This window comes from Poeciliopsis prolifica, unplaced genomic scaffold (assembly GCF_027474105.1).
Source record: "Poeciliopsis prolifica strain line A6 unplaced genomic scaffold, Auburn_PproV2 SCAFFOLD029, whole genome shotgun sequence".
Lineage (NCBI taxonomy): Eukaryota > Metazoa > Chordata > Actinopteri > Cyprinodontiformes > Poeciliidae > Poeciliopsis > Poeciliopsis prolifica.
The window spans coordinates 6736225-6763159 of record NW_026562404.1 but is presented as its reverse complement, the minus strand read 5'-3'; the positions used below and the strand labels follow the sequence as shown (position 1 = coordinate 6763159).

The 26935-nt window shown below is 37.4% G+C and overlaps 1 protein-coding gene across 2 annotated transcripts in view; it reads right to left on the bottom strand.

Moving 5' to 3' along the window:
- The window catches only part of camkvl (CaM kinase-like vesicle-associated, like), a 46283-nt gene that overhangs the window by 7412 nt on the left and 11936 nt on the right, over positions 1-26935 (bottom strand). Inside the window, exons 2-6 of one of the 2 annotated variants that reach the window (XM_055049565.1) lie at positions 24413-24492; positions 4338-4444; positions 2957-3088; positions 1193-1267; positions 316-454 (exon numbers count right to left, since the gene is read on the bottom strand). In XM_055049565.1, the coding sequence (XP_054905540.1) occupies positions 316-454; positions 1193-1267; positions 2957-3088; positions 4338-4432 (441 nt within the window). In that variant the 5' untranslated portion in view covers positions 4433-4444; positions 24413-24492. The remainder of the gene's footprint in view (positions 1-315; positions 455-1192; positions 1268-2956; positions 3089-4337; positions 4445-24412; positions 24493-26935) is intronic. The other variant, XM_055049564.1, reaches the window with a different exon arrangement.

Sequence of the window (26935 nt, the reverse complement as noted above, 5' to 3'; positions counted from 1 at the left end):
ACTGAGAAGACAGAGAAATCCTTTTATCTGTCTCTTCAGAGAATCTGTCAAATGCATAATGTTACATTCTGGGATGCAATGGTGAAGAGGTCAGCTTAGGCTATAAAGTTATCATCTTCTTACATCCACAACTATCTAGTCTATAGATAGTTGATGCCTAACAACTATGTGTAGGCTAGTTATAACATTTTTCATACTTCTTGTTTTTATTGTAAAATGCATTTTTACATTGAAACAACAAACTTCAGCATGCTATATTTTGATTTTGTTAGATAGCACAAAATAAAATCTTAGATAGAAACAAAGTGACTGCACCTTCAAGTTCCTGTGAACAATGTTGAGGGAGTGTAGGTACGCCACAGCCTCCAGGACTTGTCTGATAACATTCGAAGCATCTCTCTCTGTGTAATTCCCTTGGTCCAGAATCCAGTCAAAAACATCACCCCCTGTGGCACTGGAGAAGATTTAGGCACAAAAAAATATTTGTCACTTTGCACAGTGCCAAATATATTGGCTAATACACCTGCTGATTTTTTTTTCTTTTAACACTGCAGATTAATCCTTGTATTGCTGTTAATGTGTTTTTACATAGTGCTTTGTGTTAGTTGGCCTCGAGCTATCGCTACTGAGCAATTAAAGCAAGGCTCCTGGTTATTACTCTAAAGGACTTAAGTTATCTTTGGAAATAAATGATGAGAGTGATTATAGTTGTCCTGCTGAGAACAGGACAACTATAGCCCAGACTGAAAAGTGAGCTCCTAAGTAGCTTAACAGTGACAAATGCAGTCACTTAAAATAGTTCGCTTCTCTGTGTTTTATTAGTGACAAAACTTTTTCTTGTTTTAACATATGTTACAACATTTAAACCAAGTTACAAATGTTGAATTGCACAAGACGCAATTTACTCAAATTTGGTTGTGTCCCCGATTGATCGATTCCGCTCTCCCTGTTTAAGACTTGTTTGTTCCAAAGCAATGCTTCAGGCCCACTGAGTAATGAGTGTTACACATTGTTAACATCTCATCAAATCTAACATCTTCCTCTGTTGCATAGGGGAGTTGGAGTACACAGTAATAAAGGGAAATATTAAACATCTACCTCTCAACTAAAAAGCTTCTGTGTGCTAAGACGCAATTAACACATCAAGTACAGGAAGCATGGACAGGAAACTCAAACCGAAAGAAGTACTTACAGTTCCTGGATGATGAAGTATTCTTTTCGAGTTTCAAATGTATCTATCAGCTGAAGAATGTTTGGGTGATTGATCCTGAAAAACCCAAAATATGTTAGAGGTTGCAGGGGTCTTGTTTTCAAAAACTGACAAAAAATTGTTTCAGTCTATTCATGTACTTGCCTGCACTGGTATAACTCTGAAAACTGATACAAAATCTTGAGCCACAAACACATATAGCAGAGAAAACGACCCAGCGAAAAATAAACCCCATTCCAGCTTCAAAAATGTATGGAAACCTCATTTAGAATTAGAGATTTTTATTTTATTTAATTTTTTCCTATTTGTGATTTTACCTGTACTTTTTCTTAAGGTTGAAATCAAGCAAAACTGCTTGGTCAAAAATTGGTTTAAGCTCAGAAATAAAATTAAAAAATCAGTAAGTAATACAAAAGTGGAGTGATCTGGTATTGAAATGTTATAACAATGTCTACAGCAGTCGATAGTACATGCATTTCTATTTAAAATTTTAGTTAACAAGCAAATTGGCCATGATATGCAAGGCACTTTCTCATTAGAGAACATGTTTAGTTTGTTTCATAGGGAAAATATCAGTCGTACTGCAAGAATCATTATTTCTAAGCAGAACTTTTGCTGGACTGTGACCAAGTTCTTCAGAAGACAGAGAGGATGCAGCACATAGTGCTGCCAAGTCATATGAGTAATGGAGCATTGAAAAAAATGAACGTTATCTCAATACTAATAACAGCATGAATAATACACGATGAAAGGTCCTGAACTCATTATATGCATGAATATAATATTTCTGACAAACAGCTCAGCTGAAAAAGCATATTCCTTGAAATGACAGGGTCATGATTTGGAGATGGATCTTTTCTCTCTTTCATGGTTTTTGACATGAGTTTGAAGCTGGCTGCTCGCTCTTTATGGACACAAGCTAATCTTGACTAAAATAATAAAATTATCATCTGAAATTGCAAGACTCAAAAACATTCACTTTAATGCCAAGAAGTGAATAACTGATAACTGAAATTTACTGAATACCTGGAAATATTTTTGTATGAAGAAACTATTTGTATGTATTTCTCCATTGTGAATTTGGCCATTCTTTTACACACAAACTACTATCAAAATCTTAAATGTTCTGCATAGAGGTCTCTTCTATGCCTCTGATCTTTAGTTTGATTATAGTTTGATATTCAAGTCAGATTATTTGGCTGGGCCACTCAAGCAGCTTTACTTTCTTTTTATAAGTAGTTGAGAGTTATCTTGACTCCAGGTTTGGGATTATTATTTTTGTATTATTGTTTTTTTTCTTGAAAAGCAACTTCATATTATCACCAAAGTACACATCATCATCTTTTTATTTCTTTAAGTCTGCTAGTATCATATGATGTTCCAAGATGTTCTCACTTCCAAACTTGTGTTTGAATTGTGTTTTCTGCTCCAACCAACCAGTGGAGGCTGGCAGAGGACATATCATAACCTTTCGCTGTTTACAGAGGACTTAATTGGTTAATGTATTGCTTGTTTGTGTACGTGTGGTTTCCTTGGATCATCGGCCACTGCGATAAATTTATGGTTGTTAAAACCATCATTAAATTTACTCAGATAAATATTGACAGGTTTGAAACGTATCTTCCCTGTTGCAAACTTAATTCAGGTTTCATTATGGGTCAAGTATAATTAAAACATCTCATAAGTTAATTGCTCTTTTTCACTAGTACAGACGCTGCTATTTCTATTTGTGAACTGATTACATACAATTTCAAGATCATGATCTCATTTTTGGCGGCTTTGCGGACTTTCCTTCCATCCTTCTTGAAGAATTTCTTGCAGACAAACACCTTTTCTGTTTGTCTGTCCTTTGCCAGGCACAGCTCACAAAACTCCTTCCTACACAGTGAGAAAAAAATAGACAGACAGAAGGGAAGCAACCATAAATAATATCAAAGAAAATACAAAATGAAATATTTGTTCATTTTTTTAAGAGCCTCGTTTAGCTACAAGTTTCCAGAGTAAATGAGATGTGATATTCAAATTGGTATAAAACAAACACTGGCTGTGTTGTGAAATTCCCAGAAATAATTTAGTTGGGAGGTGAGCCACTGGCTTAAAAAAAAGGGGCTATAAATAAGAGATTTGCAAAGGATCCATTGCTGCCATCATCTTGGAATCATTAGGTTTTTATCCTTTGAGGGCCTGCAGGGCTTCATGCAAATGAATTTTAAGAAGCAATATTATGAAAAATAAAACTATAAAAAGTGCATAATGAAGCTTTAATATTAGGTTTTAATCTATGGTTCTGTTTAATTTTTTTTTGTAATATATTTTCTTCTTTGCTCATTTCCCTCCGATCAGATTAGGGGTGGAGTCAAAATATAAATTAGCAAAACAACAAGCTTTTCAAAAATTCACACACAGTTATATTTCAGTGCAGTTTTATGAACATTAATCTACCCAGTTTTAACAAGAAAATGCACATGTAAAACAAACATTTGTGTCGTTCAGTCTGCTTCTTCTCTGCTAATATGATTGTGTGTATCTGTATGCGTGTGTTATGCAAAATCTGAGGAGAAATTTCTGAGGCCAGATGCTGATGTCACCATATGGCCTCTTTCACCAATTGGTATTCATGCATATGTTTCGAGTGCCCATATGTGTGGAGTGTGCTGAAGAAGAAAATGAAAGGTTCTTGAGCAGCAGGGTCATTTTTAGTAGGCCTGGGGATGAAAATCAGAAAAATGTGCCACAGAATGAACTAAATGTAGAATAGTGATATAAAGAGCTTAAGAATAATCAGGTGACAGTTCTTCTAAGGTCCACCAAACTCTAGCTTTATGCTTTACTAAAGTGAAACCCTTATTTAAACTTGTTCAGACTAAACCTAAAGAATTTATGCACTTAAAACATTTTCTCACACATGGAAGTCTATCACAAAATCTGAGTTTAGTCCATTCAAGCAGCCTCTGAGGATTTGTGTGCATTTCTACAAACTTACTACCACACGGCCTTCATCTGCTACAAGAACAGAAACTAATAATGACTTCCCGGAATCTTATTCAAAAAATACGAACTGTCCTAAGGCATTCAGAAAAGGTTAATAGTTTCCAAAAGCCCATCCATAACACTTTATGGTACTTACGCTCGAAGGACTTGGCCAAACTCATATTTGTCCGTGACATCAGATATGCTGTCATAAATCCGCCCATCTCTCAGGGCAAGGCATCCAAATGGCATCACGGCATTCACCTAGTAAATAAAGAATGAATGAAGATTGTATTATTATTATAATTATCAGGAAGGTTAAATAATTACAGCTTTACAGAAAAAAATATATCTGCATTAATCCGCAACCATTAATACAAATATTCTTGATGTGGTTTTCAGTGTTAGTGACTTGTAGACCAAATCAGTTTCCCATCAAATCTGGAAACTAATGCCTCTGGCAGCCTGGTTGCGTGCCAGCCTTGTCAACAGATACTAAGCTTCCTGCTAAGCTCCTCTGTGCACTACTAATGTCTGCAGATTGCATGCAGCGCCAGTTAAGTTTTCACATTAAACTTTAATAATCAAGGGCAAGGCCCCGAAAATAAAACGAAACAAGATGCAAGCAGCTGAGTTATTTAAGAGCCATGTGTAATTAATTTGCATAGCACAACATGCATTTGGTTTTACTGGAAAAAAGCAAAAAAACAAACAAAAAAACCCCAAAACATATCCATATTTGAACTTTCGTTTGTGTCTTGAGTTATACCACTACAACAGCATCTAAAGCTTGCAGCAACACACAGATTGATACTTGTCTTCTGTTTTGCAGTAACTCCCTCTAGCTATATATATATATATATGTATATATATATATATATATATGTAAACTTGTGTGTGCACCCATGCACACACAAGTTTGTGTGTGTGCATGGGTGTGTGTGTGTAGTACTTTGATAGATATATAGTACCTAGAACATAATACGAGGCCTTGAACACCCAGGTAAAACAACAGGGATCAAGACAGTGAATCAGCAATCAATAAACCATCTCCGTCCTCCGGCAGTCCTCACCCACATCCTTTATACACTCCATCTAGTGTAGAAAACATTTCTTGGAAGGTTCAGTCATCCATCCCCATGGTCCATCTCCTCCTCTAAATACCTGACTTCATCCATCTCTGTTAAATGGTTCATTTCAGTTCTGTCTTTAAAATAGCGCAGTTTATCTTCTCCCTGTGTGGTACCCATCTCTGCATTTGGCCGAGTTAAGATATGAGCATGATACTATCAAATGTAAACTTCAAGAGTATACTTGCATCAGAGAGAATGTCTAATTGAGCATAATTTGGGGTAGGGGGGGAAAAGAAAGGTCGATAAAAAAACATTTAATCTGACAGGCAGATAAAGGAGAAATAAACAGGGGGAAATAGCACTTTTTAAGACTGAATATTTAAACAAATATATATCACTGATGCAAAATTCTGGCTGATGTTTCATGAAACGTCACCACTGGAGATGATCGGGCCAGAGGTGCTTTAGGCCTTTGGTGGAGGAGGGGCTGGAAGAGTTCTATGTAATCCAACCATTGGCCCTAATCTTTAATCTGTACCCCTAATCCAGCGTGCTGGTATACGCTGTGTCTGTGCATATGCGTGCACAAGTGAAAGTGAGTTACTAAAGTGCAAAGGTTACTTGAATGTGGCACATATGCACATGATAAGGCAGAGCAGAAAGGTGCACAAAATTGTGGACTCGTGCATCCTTATGCGTGTCTCTAAGGGAAGGAAGTGACAGCAGGCGAATTGAGTTGCAGACTGAGTAGACCTTGTGTTTTTTTTTTCTTTTTTAGAAGATTACATAAAACACTACATTTCCACAACAAGGACCAGGAAAGTAAAAGTGAAGATGGCATTACATAAAACAAGGCCAACCATCAAAAGTCTTTTTCTCACTCACAAAGGCCTCAAAAACTAGTTCTGTTTGCAACAGATGTTTATAACAGGTCTTATAAACAACAGAGTATGGTTGTCTGAAATCGTCTTAAATATCCATTCTCGGACGGGTCTTGAATTACACGTGTCCCTACTTTTTTTGTTGTTGTTTTTGGTTCTCACAAATAGAGTAAAGGTTTAAGAAATGGCAAAATCTGTTTCTAAAAATCTAATAATTTCAGGTTTAATCAAGGCTGTTTTTTTTTTTTGCTTGAAAATATTTGATGTTTTTTTTTTACTTAGAAAAAGAAAACATTTAATAAATCTCCAACTTTATATACAGACATACTAGATAAATTAGAATATGAGTCCGAATGAGTCTAGTTTGTCAGATTAAAAGTACCTTTTTTGAAAATAACCATTAAGCAGATATTAAACATGCTTTTCATCAAACTTGTGTTTCTGTTTCTGTAAAAATAGATTTTTATTGTTCTGATATAATATTTACATATGTTTTCTGCGAGTGGAGAAATCAATAAAGGCTTTTATTTTATTTTCATTTTTGTGGTCAAAATAAAAATGCTTATTTAGTAAATGTGATTTGACGTATTTACATGTTCCCAATAAGCCCATCTTTCTATTGCATTGAGCATAAGTTCCAGATCTCCACTTTAGTATGATAGATGGCAAAAAAAAAAAAAAAAAAAAAAAACACTGGTGCTACTTTTTAAGCCTCTTCTGCTTATTTGTTTTCTTAAATTTTAAACTCAAATAAAAGTCTGATTGATTTGTCCTTTTATAACTGAAGAATCCAATGTCCTTACTCAATGACAAGAAAATTACACCCACAGAATACTATGTCACTATAGACCTTAGAGTATTACCGTAGTAGGAAGATGTATGAGAGGAATTTGGAAAAAAATAAGAAGGAGGACAAAGAGAGAAGGAATGAAAATAATGAACTATGCAGTAAGAAGAAAATTACAGAAACAGAAAAACAAGGAGAAATGTGGGACCTGCCTGAGTAGAAAAGTGTTTGGAGGAAACTACACAGAAAAAAACAGTGTTAAAGAAGATAACAGCAGAGGCAGATTGAGAGCACCTGTGAACCTCGCAGGTTGCACATGGTTGTGAGAATTTCTCCAAAGGTGAGCTTGCATGCACATGTTGGCTGCATGTGAATATGTGCTAACAAGCTTTATGTGATAATTTCCTGTATGACACATAATATGCTTCTTCATGATGACATGAAAAGCTGTCCCTGAAGTTGGAAAGCACACAGAGACACTGCAATTATCCTTCACAAAGACTAGTTCAGTTCAAGAAGCAAAACTCCTGAACCTTTGAAGTTATTCTGATTCAGTTCCCACAGGGCCAAATGTGGGAATTGAATCAGATTTTGTTTTGTGTCCCAAATAAGTTGGATAAAGGGCAAGACATTTTTACGGATAGGCAACTTCACTTCTTTCAGAGAAAGCAGGTCCCAGGAATTAAACATTTAGTCTTTAACAAGCACCGGTGGAAGATGAGAAGCAAATGCCAGAAAGAGCAGGTATCTTCTGACAAACAATGTCAATATATTTTATGTCCTCATCCTATTATCTATTTATTTAATAAGGTGACATACCAAGAAACAATATCCAGATGCCTAAAGGTGAAACGTTATCTGTTCAAAAGTTATATGCAAGTATAAATACTGTGATGAGTGTTAAATTCTTATGTGGTTCAAGAAGAAAAGTACTTTTTGGTGCAAATCCACCTCAGAACCAAAGCAAGAGATTTTGTAAACATGCTAACAAAAGCTGATAAAATCCATTGTGAAACAACTACTGTACTGATATGGCCTAAAGGACCACGAGGGGAAGAAAAAGTTGCTTCTATAAAAACAAACAAAAAAAGCCACATAAATTTTTTACAAAAGCTCAAAAGCATGTTATTTTTGGAGACATGTTTTGTAGTATATTGAAGCTGCAATGTGTTTTTTGTTATGAATCTTTGGAAAAACCGGTGAAGCTTGGAAGCCTGAGAACTTTGAAGTAAGGAAATGCAGACTAGATATTGTGATTAGGAAGAACATTAAGTCAAAATATTGAGGCATCCCATTACCTTATCCCACCAATTTGTTTTACAGTGTCACTTAGAGATAGCAAAGTGAATGTCTAACATGGCTATGACAAAGGCCTGATCACTGAAGATTTGAGAGCAAAGCTGCAGAAGTGCATATGAGCAAGGGAACCTACAAACATGACTGTCTTACCAGTTCTGTCTGGAAAAGCCAGACAAAATTCCTCAACTATTGTGAAAACCTTGTGGAAAATGACTCAAAAATGTTTGACCCAAGTTATACAGTTTGAAAAGAAATCCTACTATATAATAGAAAAGCTTTACCATTATCTTTATGACAAAATGGATCTAAATAGACAACTGCAAAATGGAAAAGCATGCCTAAACAAGGAGGGATGTTACCAACATTGAATCAAAAAAGTATAACCTGCTGCAACAAAGCAGTGTACTTGTTATTGTTTTACTTTCTTTTGCATGTTTTACAAAACAGTCTGCTTACATTGCAATAAGCAGGAATACAGCAATCCCACAAAGCACTGATATGCAAAAACTGTGACATGGGAATAGGTTGCATCCTGATTAGGCTGTTTGAACACAAACCCCATTAACACATGCAGCCACAAATAAGCTAAGACTCTGCGCTGCCTCGAGCCATCCGCAAAATCACACTTTATCTTCAGCACCTTAAGTGAAATAAGGTTGTGCATGTTTCTGCATCTGTGGGTGTCTGTGTGCTTGTTCGCACGTGTTATGCATAGACTGCAGCAGGGCTCAAAAATGAATCAAATAGAATGAGGAATCTTTTCATCAGCTAAGAACTGAAATGTTCCTTCTTCTGAGAGTCTTGGTGTCAAGGTCAATCAAAAATCGTCTATTTATTGGTGCGCGCTCTTTTTATGTCTTATCCTAATAAAAAAAGCTCTCGCTACACACTCTTTCGAAAGATGAAGATTTTCTATCTTACCTGTGTTCCCGAGTTTTGCACGTACTTAAATAGAGGCTTGTTTTGTCGGTGTATGACGATTTTATATTCACTTTAGCTTGTAACATGCTTCCAACTTTGGCAGGCTGTAAGTAATTGCAAATATGTGTTATGTAAATATTTCACTTACTGCCACATGAAATTGCTTTTGCAGAGTCTATTCATGTTGTCAGGCAAGTGCTTAGTTGCAGTAGCGTGTCCTTGGTGCTGTCAGACAGACGCTCCACAGCGAGTCTTGTAGATGAACATTAGCATTACCTGCATCGCAGCAATACAAACCCTGATCTCGCCACAATACGATTACTAGACCTTATAGTGTTATGGTTTTGAGGGGACACTGGTTCTTTTGGGGCAGTGCCTGAGCATGTGTCCATACAATTAATTTTCATGTACGTCAATGTTTGTTTTAGGATATGAGTGAAAAGCTAGTCTGCCCTTTCTCCCCCATGAGAGAACAGGAGATGACAGACCTGGCACGTCAGGCTTCGTGTCAGAGCGAAGAACCGTCATGCATCCACACACACACACACACACACACACACACACACACACACACACACACACACACACACACACACACACACACACACACACACACGCACACACATACAATTCACTGAATCTCGCTTCCTCTGTCCTTTAGAAACTGACAATATCTACCCCTCATTAGTGTTTCACCTGCCACTCTGTCTGTATCAGGTGTGTCATCCTGCAACCAGATGGCAGGACCATTTTTATAAAAAAGCTTTCTGTATCTGCCTCACTTGCTGTCTTTTCTTACTCATTCACCTTTTCCTGCCCCAGCATGTCTTTCATCTTCATGCTTTGCTCAAAGTAAAGCAGACTTTTACGAATTAATCACAGCGCCTCCTGACTGAGGATGAGGAGAGGAGCTTCAGGGCGCTCTGTAGATGTGAGAACCCGGCAGTATGTTGTAACTTTAATGCACAAAGTGTTAAACAATATTCCTTCACCAATTGACTTGATTCACCTGTTGAATCGCTTGTTAAGACAAAGAAATAATTGGCTAATCACATAGCTGTCACTCAATTCAGTTGGTCTTTGATGTGGTGAAGATAACTTGCTTGAGTTCAAGACAAGCATCAGCGAAAGAAAGGGGATTTAAGGGACTTTGCACATGACATGTTTGTTCTTGCAAAAACAACCTGGCATAAGAATTTCACACACTACTCCACTTGTGGGATTTTCAAAGCAATAATGTCTTAGGTTTACAGAAAATTGTCAGAAAAAGGGAAAATATCCACTGCGCAACAGTTATGTGGACAAAAAGGCTTTGCTGATGTCAGAGACCAAAGGAGAATGAGGAGACCGGCTTGAGATCATAAAAAGGCACAGCACATCCATTTTCCATGAGCTGTAAGAAGCCCCTTAAATACAACAATATTGACTAGGGTAAAACAAAACAACAAAAACCTTGTAGCATAAGCCTGTTTACAGTAAACTTCTAAAACCTGCATCATCATTCACAGTGAAAAAAGTTTTTATAAAAACTTCTAGAAAAATAGCTTCTGCTCAATAATAAATTTTTATAAGCTCAGTTGAAATGGTGGTGGTAGTATCATGCTGTGGGACTGTTTGTCTGGCGATCGTTCTAATGCATTTCACAAAGTGGATGCAATAATCTCCAATGAAGCAGTGTTACCTTAATTCTTAATAAATTTTTTTTTTTTTTTACTTTACAACCAATCAACAGATTGATTGCTGAAATCTGGACACTGTTTGGTCTTTTGTTGAATAAAAAAAACAAAACAAAACAAAAAACAGATTTTGAAAGAGCCCTAAGATCTCTTCCTTAACTTTACTGAAGTGCATGGACTGTACCTGAAAGTCACGTCTCTGCCAATTTTTTGATGGCTGTAACATTTGTATTGCCAAAGTGAAAGCTTCCTCAGGGACAAGTAGCTTGAGAAAAGCATCCACAACAATTGAAAGGTGTGCATCTGAGTTTTGAAAAAATATGTTAAAGTAGAATATTGTGCAATCAATCCATCACAAAACAGAAATAATAAACCGAATCACTAAAAGTCCAAAAGTGATCTAACTCATGGACATGGACGATGATGGTATGCAAACCTCTGATCACTGCTTTAATTTTACCCTTCTCTGTACCAACCCATTTCTATTTTAGTGTGTTTGTATGTGAGAAAAATAATTAAACAACGAAATGTGCACACATCTTATAGAAGGAAACTGTCTGCGTCCCAAAAGCCCTCAAAACGGTAATTAAGCACACCGTTACTATCCAGTTTCACACTTTTAATAAGATTTTCAAGATGCCTTCACCTTGGTGTTGCTTGCGTGCAAATCAGTGTGTGTACCTCTTCAGCTGTGTAAAACGAGGTGTGACAGTTGCGGCCCATTCCTTATCGATCACTAAAGACCCCCCATGACTTTCTTCACACATAACTGAAAGAGGTTCTGTTTCCGAGACCAGGATGCCTTGGGTTTGAAATCTCTCTGAGGAGATTTGGTTTTATTAGATTCACAGCATTACATAAGAAATGCATCGTGTGTAATTAGAAAATAATAAGACAATGAATTTCCTAGACAACGCTGAAAGCCCTCGCATGTTGTCATTATTTTCAATTTGCCCCACAAATCAAATCTCCGGTGACAATGTAATGGCGTTAAACAGAAAAAAAAAAGTCACTTATTCTCACTGAGCTCATTGTCTCAGCAGGTTAAAGTGTTGCGCCTCACACTGAGTGCATGCAGCAAGTGGCAGCTTGAGGTTGCTCCCAGGCCTTATCAGGATGCTGCAGCATGAAAGTGGGACAAATAAAAGAGTTGTGAGGACATGGCAGGCAACACGAGAGGGAAAGAAATTAAGGAGATGAAAGCACAACACATGAAGGACCAATTAACAGCGTTATTGCACTTGATTAAAATCGAGAGCACCAAAAGATATGAGCGAACAGATGATCATTGGAAACATACATATGCAACGAGTGTGTGATGAAAGCTGGAAACGATCAATATTAAAAGCTCATGTGTGATGCTTCTATTAAAAAAATCCTTCTTCAGTAGCGTTAACAGCACGGGGTCTTCTTCAAGCTCAGTATCAACACTAATTCCCTCATTGCTCTCAGAGTGGCTCTCATCTAAGGTCTGCATGCATGCGTGTGCGTGTGTGTGTGTGTGTATAGTTGTTGTTCATGCAGGTGTTTATGTGTGTGACTGTAGGGCATACACATGGTCAGAGATAGGCTTGAAAAGGGAACCATCTAATAAAAATTCATCACATCTGCTCAGAGAGAGGAAGAGAAACTGAAACCCATTTCGACAAGGAAAATTCTCCAAATTCATGTGGTAGTTACAGTTCTCCTATAAAAGCAAAGTGGCAGACTCTGAACAATGGGATTCACCTGTCTATAAACACTGCGGAAATATAAGAATCTCTCCCTGCTCACCTTTTACTCCCCACTTTCTTGCTCTGTCCCCTAGTCCCCTCATTAGAGGGTGAACATGTGCAGGTCTAACACAGTAAGTGCATCCGTAGGGAAAAGGGCCACAGAGTACATTTTCACTTAAAACTCTGTGTATGCGCGTGTGTGTGTGTGTGTGTGTGCAAAGACACACTCCATGTGCGTGTGTGCAAGAGAGAGAGAGACAGAGAGAGAGAGTGATGATGTGTTTGCCTGTAGCTTACTTGGAACGATGCAGTTTCTGTCTGGTGGGGCTGCTCTTTCAGACACTATAAATGCCTGAGGCAGGACTTGCAGGCAAAGACACACTTACTGCATGCTCACACCGACTCAGGGATGGAAAGTGATATTCTACTTTTTTTTGGAAGTGTGTGTTTGAATAACTAACTTTTCTTACTCAATGGAAAACAAGAGGTAGATTCTAAACACACGTCAATGTTAAAAAAATATCACACATTGAAACTCAAGGCAAAATTAAATTACCTTGAGTTTTATGCACAAATATAGTTGTATAGTATGCATATTTTGGAAAGCTCTTCTGCCCTAATCAATTTTTAACAGATATTTTGTGCTTTTTTTGGGCCCTACCTAAGGGTTGAAGCTATTCTGGCACAAGAGGAACAATTTGTAACACAGCTAGTCAGTGAATGAAGTGTTACTGCACACATAATGGTCCGGATGACTAAAGTGTGCAACGTTTGGAAGCTTGTGTAAGCCCTGGACAGAAGAATTGCTATGACAATAAAACATATGCACATATAAAAACGTGGCTGCATAAAACAAGTTTATTTAAAATCTCGATAACATGGAGAATTAGACTGACGCCCTTAATTTGTCACATTACAACCAGAAATAGATTTTATTGAGATTTTATTAAACAGACCCATCCATCCATCCATCCATCCATCCATCCATCCATCCATCCATCCATCCATCCATCCATCCATCCATCCATCCATCCATCCATCCATCCATCCATCCATCCATCCATCCATCCATCCATCCATCCATCCATCCATCCATCCATCCATCCATCCATCCATCCATCCATCCATCCATCCATCCATGTCCCTAACGTAGGCGGGGTCACCCTGAACAGGTCAGACCAATACAAAGTGGTGTATTTTATTATAAAGCGATATTAAGATGTTGCATGGTTTTAAAATCTTTTTGTAATTAAACTCTAACATAGATGATATCAGTTCAGAATAACTTTCCTCAATCAATACTTTGTAAAATCAGCTTATGCTGCTGTCAGCTACCCGTCCTGTGAGAAGAGTTTTCTCTGGTTTTGCACATCCACCACAGACTTGTTTCTCAATTTTCTTTAATAAGTAGTTAACTTACAAGCGTTACCTAGGTAGGAATCCAAGTGAACGAGGGAAAGCCCTGACTTTTCTGTAAGTGAAAAATAAAACTTCCAACCTCAAAGATTCGGTACAAGGGGAAACATTGGAAATCCTGGTCAGTTATTATAATGGGTTCATAACCTGCAAGAGTGATGTTCAAAAAGGAAATCATACTCTCACTATTTTGAATAACTTTTCTAAATAAAGATAACAAAATCCACATTTTTTGTTGGTGTGTAGAAAATCAAACTTCAAAAATATATTTTAACAGCTTTACTTCTACCTCCTTTGCAAAAATTCTAGATTTATGGCCTGCATGAGTGATTGTTGTCCAGTCGACAGATCAGATTCTCTCACCTGAGTTGTGGATCTCTGCTGCCCGGAGCATTTAGTTTTTTTTTAATGTACCATGTGGGTAGTTTCCCAAAGTGGCATTACAAAGAGAAAGGTGCACCAATACCTGATAATAAATGTAACTTAGAGGCAGTCAATTGTGTCTTGCTGGATTACAATCAAGTTTATCCCACCACAGAATCTAGATCATTTTCTGCATTTTACTTACACTGAGATTTATGTTTGTAGTGGGAAAACCTTTAAGGGATATGCACACTTTTCTCAAGTCACTGCTGAGCTGATTTTTCAACATCTAACAGCAACAGCAACAACAACCCTTCACCTCAGCATTTGTCTTTGCCTTGTGAATGCAACCAGAGAAAAAATAAGTTAAATATTTTTCTTTGCCCAGTTCATATGGCTCTTGGGAGCCCTTACAACGGTTTGGTCCGACTGCAGCTAGCAACAGACGGAAAGTGAACCATTGGGAAGTAAGAAGATAGTAAGGAGAAAAAGTGCAGCAATCATGAATACATTACAAATAAATATTGAATAAAACATGAAGTCATAGATTTGGGTTTACTGCATTTCTGTCTCATTAGAGAAGAAAATGTTTTTATGGAGAGAAGCAGAGGCCCTTTCGTCTCGTCATACATCTGATTGCATGACGTTTTGTTGTTGTGTTTCTGATGTTTGGTTGTATTTCTTTGTCAGGGCAGAATTGTGCAGAATTCAGTAGAAGCGAAACCGACAAGAAGGGCACATTACTACAGTAGAAACAAGGTAAAAGCAAGGATTCTTGTTGTGACCATACATAAGGCATATCACAGTCATTTATGTATACCAGTTTACAATAACATAATTATCTGCCAGAATTATCCCTGGTCGATGAAGCAACCCTGACTTTTATCTAATGTACTTGGATATTGTCATGATCATATTGTCAATATGATCCAATGGAAGTGGGAGTTTGGAGGGTAATAGCATTTAAAATGTGTAAAAGACTTACAATGGAAAAACAATACCGATCTCTCCCTTAGTAGATTTGCTTTATTTCATGACTTGCAATAAAATACAGTTTTAATGTACCAAAAGGAATTATGTTCTGTGCTGCTTTATATAATTGATATGATGATATTTTCTAGCTGCAACGGCTCTCAACCTTATAATTAGATTTATTAATTTATCTGTGATTCAGTGTTTTACTGTTTTTTTCTTGGGTGCCTGTGAAAGAGGCTTGTTGCCAATAATGAAAAACTATTATTTTTGTTTTTACTTTCCATAAAAAACAACCCTTCTGTGATTTTCTTAGTTGACTTCTGTAGTTTATACTTCCCGTCTAAAGGAGGCTGATTCTGCTGTAGGTTTCCTTTGTTAAAAAAAAAAAAAAGGAAACCTACCTTCACCGTTGGTGAATATTGATGGACTCAACAGCGCTTCTTTTAGTGGATTTTTACCTACTGGTATCAAGTGACCTACAAAATTTGACTATTGTTTTCTAAAGAAAGCAAACAATACATTGCAGTGTTTGCAATTCATTGTGTGGATTATGGTGGAATTAATTGGATTTATGTTAAACAAAATTCAGTGGTCTAAATTGAATCAGATTGTCTCATAAAATGCAGTCGGTGTTTCAGCTGTTTTGCAGTTTTCTGGAAGTTTGTCCCAGATTTGTGGTACATAGAAGCTGAATGCTGCTTCTTCTCGTTTGGTTCTGCACAGCAGACCAGAGCCAGAAGACCTGAGGGGTCTGGAAGGTTGATACAACAACAGCAAATTTTGATGTATTGTGGTGCCAAACCTTTCAGTGATTTACTGTCTAAACTAACAACGGTATTGTGAAGTCTATTCTTTGAGCTTCAGGGAGCCAGTGTAGGGACTATAAAACTGTGCTCTATCTTCCTGATTTTAGTACGAAACACCTTCGTACTGTTTAGTAATTGAGTTTTTTGATAGGGGTCAGGTACTGTGATCACCACATTGAGAATGATAGACACCTGAGGGACAACGAAAAGACAATCTGAGATCTGAGATCCCAGAAATGTCCAACTCTATCTGGTAAAAGAGAAGCAGACATACTTAACAAACTGAATTAACTTTGTTCAGGAGTGACATTAACATATCAAGAATCAAAGCTTCTGATTCTTGAACTGACAGACTATCCTTATTTGGCACAAGAACAGCAATATCCACGGACATATTTGGTCAGACGTTTTTGGGCAAAAAGCAGAGAAAGTGTACTGAATCATGATGTATCATGAACTCCTCATCTTTTGTGCACATACAGCCACGCACACATGCATACATGCACAACGTATATGTGTGAAAACAGCCAAAAAATTTGAAAAAAAAGGGAGAAAGGTGGGGAAAAGTTTTAAACGTAAATAAGAAAGGACAGAAAGAAACATACTGAAAATACAAGTCAATAAGTCTGCCTCTACACATACAGAAAGAGAGAGAGGGAGAGAAAAAAAAGAGAACAGCAACAAACAACATACACATATATATAATTGTACCAAATATAACATCTGGTTAATACAGGATGGAAATGATTGGCATAGCACATGTAAATCTGATTACTTGGATGATCAAGAAAATATTATAAAACTTAGTCAACCACTAAAATATCTAATTGTGTTATCCATTCTATCTTTTTTCTCATAGTTATTTTATTTAACATACTGCAACTTAAAAGAACTTATGATCGCCGTTCAACAAACTGTTTCAGGAATTACTTGTTGCTTTTGTAAAGCCATACATAATAGCTAATAATCAACACTTCGAATTTAGTTCACATTCAGTACAATAGAGTGTTGGCCTCTTATGACCAAGTAGAATGCTGGCCCTCTGTTTTATGGCAGCTTTGAGGAGGAGTTATGATGTAATAATAAATAAAAGTGTTTGACACATGCTACAATCTTTTGTTAGTTGTTGCTATGCAACTCTGCAGACATGCCTTAAAGCAGCCTTTTTCTATCCACACTTTTTTTTATTTTTTTGTCTCAAGAGCATCTTTCAGTGTGACCAGAACAATGCTGCTTTCAGGGCCCTTCATAATGATTTTTTTTAGCAACACACTCACAAGTCAAACATCAACGACCACAAAAAAACAAACTGTATCTGTGGCTTTCACTCATGCATATCAGGTAAGGGAGGCAGACTTCATGTGGAAGGTCTGTGGTGCAGAAAACATTGCTATGCCAAGCAGATGCAAAAAGCTCTCACATGGATCTCAATTTAAACATGAAATCACTGAATTAAAAGGTTTTCTGCCAGGCCACATGCTTGCCTTACACAGGGGTTTTCTGCAGATGTGCCAGATTAGCTGAAAAGGGCAAAGGACTTTCTGACTGTTTGTTAATGATGCATAAGTCTGTTATCATGCAATAGAAGAGGGAGCAAATTCAGAATTTGCTGAACCATTTGAGCATAAATGGTGGAGCGTTTGAATACAGCAGAATCTACATATCACTGTAAGAAAGCCTGATTTCTGGGTGTAAAGAAATGATGCCATGATGAAGCCTTCCCCTCCTTGCACAAATTTGCACGACTTAATTGATAAACATAAATATCAAGGGGAAATGAAAACTCCTTTGCAGTTGCAAAAACATGCATATTATTTCAGTAACGGCGAGTTTGGGCACCCTTTGATTTTACAACAGCACTCAGTCTCTTTGGGAAGAGTACATCTCAACTTGCCCATATTTGTCCCGTCTTATTTGCACAAAATGCTCTAAATCTGTCCAATTGTGGCAGCATCTTCCGGTAGGACAGCCCATTTTAGATCACCGCACAGATTTTTGGTCTGATTCATGCCTGCGCTCTGGCTTGTGAATTTTAATATCATTCTGTGGAAGATATTCTTATGCCGATTTGGATGTATGCTTTGGGTTGTTGTTGCAGTGCAGACCAGGTTCTTCTCTGGTATTATGAACTCATTCCATGTCGATAAAGGTCCTACATCTATCAAAAAAACCCCAAAACAAACAAACAAACAAACAAAAAAGAAGCTTCAAAACAAGACACTGAAACTTCCTTTGAGTTTGACGCTCTTCTGGTAATCTGCAGTGTTATGCTCAAAACACAACTTTTAGAATTATGGAGAAAAGTTTAATCTTTGTTTCATCAGGGCATAGCACAGTCTGCCACATGCTTTTTGAAAAATCTATGTTTATGTTCATAGTCACATCCCCAGACGAGCAGGGATGTAACATAAATATATGGTATGTAGATTCTTTATGTAGAATCTACATACCATATATTTACATATACATGTAAATATAAATCAAAGGTGTACAAAGTTCTGAAATAGTTTAATCTTGTACTTTACAGAGACCTCCCACTTTACTGAGGCATACAGACCTTTTATATCTTTTGCATGGAGAGAGAGTAAAACCACTTACTGCTCTATAATGTATCAGTGGCTTGAAATTCAAGTTCCTTCAGGGACCAGGAGTGGATGCTACTTTTATCGGCCAACTCAATTTCTCTGTGTTTTTAAGAGCACGTTTGTTTCCACTGAATCCACTTGTGATGAAAGCTTTCGGTTTCTGTTATAAACACACACACATCAGACACACACACATTTTCCTGTTTAATTCTCTGTCAACACATCCGGACCCAGTTCTGTACCAGCTCACAAGGCACCTTTTTTTTGTGTATTTGTGTTTGTGCTTCACACAAACACAAATACGCATGTGCAGATTTTCGGACACATGACAGATTTTATTATTCTCAGTGGAATGAATTAAACCTTATTTCCAAATGTTCATTTGCATATGGGTGCCTCATGCGTCTGCGTGAGTGTGTGTACACAAGCAAATGGATTTGTGTCCATCTCCATTGATCACGACTCCATTAATTCATTCCTTTTGTGGACGAACATGGCCTTCAGACACACCGCACAGAGAGCCTCTCTAGAAATCCCAGACTTCAATGGAGAGGCTCAATCCACACCTCACTTTGTATGCACACACACACTTACATAAACCAAGTAAGACAAAGTGAAACACACAGTCAACCCCTCTAATTCCTCGCCTCTGAATCATTGCAACCCAAACCCCTTTCTCAAGAAGCAAAGCAAACTTGTTCATCTCATCACTTTTGCACCATTCCTTCACTCTCTCTCAGCTCAATCGTAATGCACCTGAATGACAGGAATTCCCTAAGTGAACAATGATTTCTATGCACGATAACAGTAGTCAATAAAAGATTCATTTGGGGAACAAGGATCCATTATGTTGAGGGATAACCGCCCCATCAGCCAAAGAAAGAAAAACTTAAACAATTTAGACAGAGCTTCACTGTAAGAGCTTTTTCTATGTTTAACTTAATTAACAGAAGTATAGATCATGATGTACTTCAGAGCTTTTTAAAAACTGTGTCTTCAAAATGCCTGTGAATGTGTGATTTCTGTGACTCATTTAATAGAAAGAGTTTCAACAATACTGTAATACACAATGAGTGATATAGCACTCTGCCATACACACACGCACACACTCCATTTCTCTCCAGTAGCAAACTGCTGGTCAGCTGGCTGAAATAAGGCTCATGTACTTTCCCTTTGCTAACGATAATAGGTGATTTACATCATGAACTTTATGACTTGTAAAATACTGCTAAATTTAACTGGTATTTAACAAAAATAACAATATTCTATAGATAACAAAAAGACAGCAATAGTCAACATGTTTTAAAATGTTAAAACAGAAGAGATGATTTTGGTGGTTTTGCTTTTGGTAAGTTTAAATTGCTATATCTTCATCAAGACAAATGGATGAATAGATCTGTACTGGGAAGAAAAAACACAGTTGCCTTATTTTATCTTTTCACAAAGAAAAGGAATAATGTGCATCCATATTCAACCCATATGAGTGAATGCTTTGCAGCATCAGCTTCCGCTAAAAAATTTAATTGCAAGACTTTAGGAGTATTTCTGCAAATCTGGTGGCCACAAACTTTTAAAATGTTCATTTGTTAAACATTTTCACATTTTATGACGTTTTCAAATGTTTTCATTTTGTCTCCTCTAAATCAGTACTTGGTAGAACGACCCTTCCCTGTAACACCAGCTGTCATTTAGTGCATGTCTCTGCCAGGCTCACACATTAAGAGACAATATGACTTGCAAACATGACTGGATCAAGTATCAGAATAAAGGGGATTGAATATAAATATATTCATCATTTTGATGCCCCCAAGGAAACAAGCAAACAAAACCAGCAAACAAAAAATACAACATTGCAATAATTCTGATTAATCTTATCATTTTGTTCCTGCTAGAATGTAGATTTGGGATTGTAATGTAGCAAAAATGTGGATAGAGTCAACAGGTGGGAATGTTTCTGCAAGGGACTCTAAATCTAGTCCATCATGCCATTAATTCAATAAATTAATTATAATTTTCTTCTATTTCCTGCAGCTGTCTCGCGCATTCGTAATGATTGCAGTGTAAAGTCAAAGATCATATATTTTTTTAAGATAGCAACCATTCTCATTAGTGTAAGTGCAGTAATACCTAACTCAATCTCAGATAAATACAATAATGAGCATGACCTCAGGGACATGAACCTCTTAATACTGTGTGCATGTGCTACGTTAAATCGTGTGGTGACATTGTGGGAGAAAAGGCCAACGGATAATGAAAATTAGCAGCAGCGGTTGAGATATCTGTTTTTGCTCTTTCAATAAAGGCTTACCTGCCTTCAGCTTGTTAAAAACACAAAATCCTTTAAATTTAGAATGGCTGCTTAATAAACACATTGAAAACACTAAAGGGACAAGTTTGTCATTTTTTCCAAGTGTTGACATTATTTTACCTCCAGAGAAACACTGACTAGCATATCCACAAGTAAATAAAAAAATATATAGAATTGCTCCCAGATATAGCAACACACTCAAGTCACCAACATTTCACAACATTTTTCCCTTTTAAAAAGTAGAAACGCAATTTACTCTTTAATAAATGACAAGAAATTATTATGGCAGATGTTTGTCAAAAAATTTTGAATGGAAAAAATTCATAATAATGTTTGCAGCACTTAAATTTTATTTAGCTGAACTGAGTGCTAAAATGGTTTCTTGGATTGTAAATGTGGCAAATTTCATGGATGGATGGATGGATGGATGGATGGATGGATGGATGGATGGATGGATGGATGGATGGATGGATGGATGGATGGATGGATGGATGGATGGATGGATGGATGGATGGATGGATGGATGGATGGATGTTTGGATGGATGGATGGATGGATGGATGGATGGATCGATGGATGGATGGATGGATGGAGCCTTAAAAAAACACATCAGTAGTTTAAGCAACACCACAATATGGATGCAGTCCTGTGTCATATTTAAATAGAATGGCATATTTACTTGGATGTAAACTCATGAAACTTTAACATAAACCCACTCATCTCTAAATGAATAATTATTGCCACTCTTATATTTGCTGGTTCCAACCAGTTTACATAACCGTGTCTAACATTGGCTTTAGAGTCTTTCAAAGCACTACTTGCGTCCTATCACTGTTGCGGATAGTTCTGAATGAAGCTGTATGGAAAATTACCAAAAGGTTGAGCAAAGTTTTAAAGACTGAAATGTGTCCCACATTTTTAAGAGACCAGCAGAACAGCAACAAGCTGAAGATGCTTTACTCAAAGGAGAGTACGGCATCTAAATAATTATGAAGAAGAGAAAAAATGATGAGGGAGATAGAAATGAGGCAAGTGGCGTCTGGCTGCTGGGTGGGGTTGAGTCTGGACAGTACCAGTAGAAACATGCAACATACCAGTACACAAAGGTGTCTATTAGCACATATAAATGGATAATGTACAGTGGCTCACAAAGCTGCACATACATCTGTTAATGTTAGATTTTTGCGATGCAAAAAATGAGACCAAAATAAAATATGTTTATTTTTTTGTCAGGCAGTTCATGTTACTCTTTCAGTGCGACAGTTTACCAAAGCAAAGCAACCCACAAGAAAATGTAGATGTCACGCAGCAGCCAGCTGTATTATGGAAGTAATAATGGATGTCGCTGTCTATTGATCGATTTTGAAGTTGTAGAGCAATGGGAACCAACAGCATTGTTACAAGATTAAAACAGGACAAAGAGAGCCAGGATAAAAGAAAGCATGACTTCAGCCATTGTTTGTGTCCAGATTTTCAGTCTCGCTGCTTTGTTGTGGTGCAGAGTAATGATGCATGTCTCATTTCAGTGAAATAAAAGTTGTTGACATGTGAGATGACTGCAGGCGTTTTGAAAATTATTGGATAAGATTGGATTTAGTACCAGGTGGAAGTGGCACAAATATGATTTTTTTAGGGGGCGTGAAGAGATCTGATTTGGGCCATTCAGATGAAAAAGTCGTATATATGATGAATATGGGCAAAGAAATTAGATGTGGGTTGCATATTCCTGCTGCGTGATGATTCGTCATGCTCTTTTTGTTTTTGCGTCACAAAATTTGGCATTTTGTGCACTTTTTGGAACCTGTGCTTAACATGTTTACAAAAGAGAATGTGCCAAAATAGTAAAGAAATACAAAATAATAGCAGTTAATTTAACTTTGAGATGGGTAAGTACATCTCCCTTAACCAATAATTTGTTTGAGTTCCACTGTTTTTATTTTGCCCAGTGTGATGAACGTACAATCAGTTCTGATTAGTTCAGGCTTTACACTCTTGTGTACTAAATGGCAACCTTTTAATTGTTTACAAGATCCTATAATTGGACTCTACCTGAAATATCCTGCTCTGCATCTTATTCCCAGTCCTGTGTGACTTGCACCACAGCCTTCACAATCAGACGGAGATGATGTAAGGAAAGGCAAAAAGGGGAAGTGAAAGGCAAGTTATTTTGATGAGAGTCACACCTGTTTTTTTCTGTGTGTGATGTTTCCAAGAGCATTTTGGAGATTTTTGAGCAATTATTGCACCAGAGTCTCAAATGCACACAGGCAATCAGCAAGCTTTGACAAAAATCAAGATGAAGAATCTAATTTCCGAGACCAAAAGCAAATTCTTAAGGCTCTCGGGTACGTAGATATGGGGCAAACACAAAGATTATTAAAAAAGGGAAGGCTTATCTTACATTCTAATTCAATATGTCACACATCTCCCTCATCAAACACGTTGAAGGTAGTTCTTTATGTAGGAATATTAGCATAAGCTATGTAAATATCAAATAGACTTTAAAGAATTTGGCAGTCTGTCTTGTGAAAAAGCTTCCTTTCTGGTGTTTTAAGTTGTCCTATGAGGCTTCGAGTCATCCATCCTTAACGCTGACAACGTTAAGTGTATGCATAGTTGCTGAACAAATTCTATAAAGTGCTTTAAAACGGTAAAGCAAAAAAGCAGCAGAAAACAAAAGGAGAAAGAGTATTATTACAGAGGAATTGAACCCTAAATGAAACTCCTGGGCGAGTCATGAAAGCATTTAGATGTGTTTTAAAGGTGAGAGAGGAACAAGAAAAGTTCTCTGGTTTGGAGCAAAAGTTTGAGACACAGAGAGAGAGTGAGAAAGAGAGAGAGAGAGAGAGAGAGAGAGAGAGGTGGAGAGAGAGAGAGAGGTGGAGCACTTGTGCCAAACAAAAAGAAACCTTCAAAAAAAAATTTAATTGAGATGATGTTGGCACAAAATAAAAAAAAGAAATAGAAGAGCAAGGAACCAAGACAAAGCATGAAAGACTGAAGTTGAGGAGACTGTGAGAGAAAAAAAACAAAAAACTAAGTGAGAATATTTCCGTGAGAAAGCCAGGAGTCGGTGTGTGTGTGTGTGTGTGTGTGTGTGTGTGTGTGCGTGTGTGTGTGTGTGTGTGTGTGTGTGTGTGTGTGTGTGTGAGCTGGGAGGAAAAAAAAGAGGTACTTTTGTGAAATATTCAGTGTGATAGAAGACTTAGAGAAGCAAAATCCCTTCCCTGGAGAGATGGAAAAGAGAGGAGGAGCTGAGAAGAGGAGAAAAAGGGATCTGCTATTGAAGTTTTGGATAAGAGTCATAAGGCTGGAGACCATTTCAACAGAGAGGTCTGCTGTGAAGCTTTGTGTAGGACTGTGAGGTCTCTCTCTATTTTTGAACAGTGTGTGGGTATAGTGCTCACACCTTATAGCACTGAGCATACCTGTGGAGCCTATTGGAGGCGCACTTATGTGGGTATTTCTCCTTAGATACCTTGCCAACAAAGAAGAACCCAGACTGCAGCTGTTAAAAAAAACAACACATTTTAGATTTTGTAAAGGGAATAATTTGTAAGTCAGATCAGTAATGGAGGCAGCTCAGCATATGGGATAGATGGTTTTAGTTGTTTGCCGCTGACAAAATCTAATTCCTAAACTCTTAGTTTGTAATGGCAAAGTGAAAATTCTCCTGCTGACTTAAAGGGTGAGAGGCATGGTTGACTCATACCCTGCTCTCTCTAAATGCAGGCTTCGCTTGTTGCTATTTCTGAGATGATAGAAAGAGAGAGGAACGTAACACATCTGTTATGTGGACAAAGGCATGCCATGAATTTAGAAGTATATCCATCCTTTATCAGGAAGCACAACATAGTGCAGATCCGGCTAATGCCGCACTCTAACTGGAACATGAACTGGAGCACCAGTAATGACCCACTGATGGAAGCAGCCTCTTTCAGCAGGATAATGCATCCTGCCAAACTGTAAAGGATGCTATAGGATGTGTTGGACAAAGTAATCTGACCTGGTGCATGATGAGACTCCCTCAGAGGTTCTGCATCCACTTCTTATAGCTCATATTGGTGACACTGGGGAGATTTTAAACTTTTATCGAGCTGCTCTGTTTGCTTTTTTTGTTGTTGTTGTTGAAGTTTTACAATTAGATATGGCAATAATTTTATTGCACCTCCCTCATCCCCAAATATCTCTCTCTTTTTTTTCCTCCCCAGTTCTGACAGCATGCGGTCGGAACATTTCTCGACAAAATGACTTTTTCTTCCAAATGTGTTTAGCATTACAAAGTAAACAGAAAGACCCTCAAAGTCAAAAGACAAAGGTTTCTCAATGGTACTTAATGTACAAAAGAATAATTGCTTTCAATACCATGTATTTTAGAAAAGGTAAAATGAAAGTGAACACCACAAAATGCAAAACATACATGGAACCCAAAAAATAAATACAAAACACAGATCCAGAGTATTGCAGTAAATCTGCCACATAAATGTGCACTAAAGTTCTAAATTTCTCCACCAGTCAGCACAGTGTCTGACTGACACACATTTGAAAAGTCCATAGTTTAATTGTCCAGATACTTGAGTAAAATTTGTTTCCAATGGAGGAGAGATGAATAATGGATTGGTGAGACGCAGAGGGAAATACTACGGACCATCAGCCTCCAACCAGACTAGTATGGGGTGAATTTCAGGTTCTCTTGGCCCACACCAGGTGCCAGAAGCTTGCCATCCTTTAACCCCAAAAAAGGGGCATTCTGGCCAGTATTGAAATGAACAGAACCAGTAAATTACCAGCTTTTTTTTTTGTTATTTACAGAAATACATGCAATTATATCCACAATCAAATCTTTACAAAAGAATAAAGATATCAGCATTTATCTCATTATCTTAAACATGCAACAACTGATGATCAAACAATTAGCATTGGCTACCACCTCCAACATGCTAAACAAACAAAAACATTGTGTTCACTACTTACCAATTTCATAGATAGTTCAGTGCATGACAACTTCATGGCTCCAAGCTCACTGAGTATTCAGATCTACATGATTTCCATATTGTGAGTTTTAAAAGTGGATATTAAACAAAGAGATGAACTAATTGTTTGGAAGCACAAACCTGCAGCGCCTTTGTCTCCAGCTCTCCCCCTCACACTGGACTTGGAAAGCTGGAGTAGGCCTGAATAACCACTTCAAATGCAATGATTGGCTGAATGCACCATGTGACTTCAGTTTTTGAGAGCCAAGGTTGTTAAATTGCGTGAAGTAATCGCTCTTTAAATAAGTACGCTTTTTTTTTTTAAAAAAGTAGATATAGGAAGATTTCACGATGTTGAATATTTTTTATTGCCAGTTCTTTTAACAAAAATAAATAAAATGAAAAACTCCAGCCTAGCTAAATCCATTAAAGAACATGGTTTGTTTTCATCAGGTAACATGACAATTTGTTTTAAAGAATAAGAGAGGATTTGAAAATAAAGAAAAAAAAAAGAAGAAACGCACACTGCCCAAAGGCAAGGAAAGGCAAGCTGCGGCTCAACAGGCAGAGGATGCAAAAATGTTGAGATCGATTATTGTCTCTCAAATTACAAAATAAAAGGGAATCGACTTTTTATTTTCTCAGTATTAAACTCATCCATCCTTTGAGAGGGGAATGCAGAGAGACCAAAGGAAGGAGGAGTAAAGAGCAGACCTGGCGTGTGTGCATCTGCAGAGCGGTCATATTTCACCTGTAGCCAGCAGAGACCCCGACTTGCATAATGTAATGGGAACATAAAGCCTCATTTATGACCATCTGAGCCAATAAATCCTGATCAGTTCTGACCTCTCAGCACTTCCTCACTCCTGTTGTCAACTTTGCTGGAGCAAGCAACAAATGACTGAAATCTCCACATTCCTGGAACAGATTGATTCTGCCTTTGCTTCTGGAAACAGGTTTTGTGAGGTTTAGCAGCTG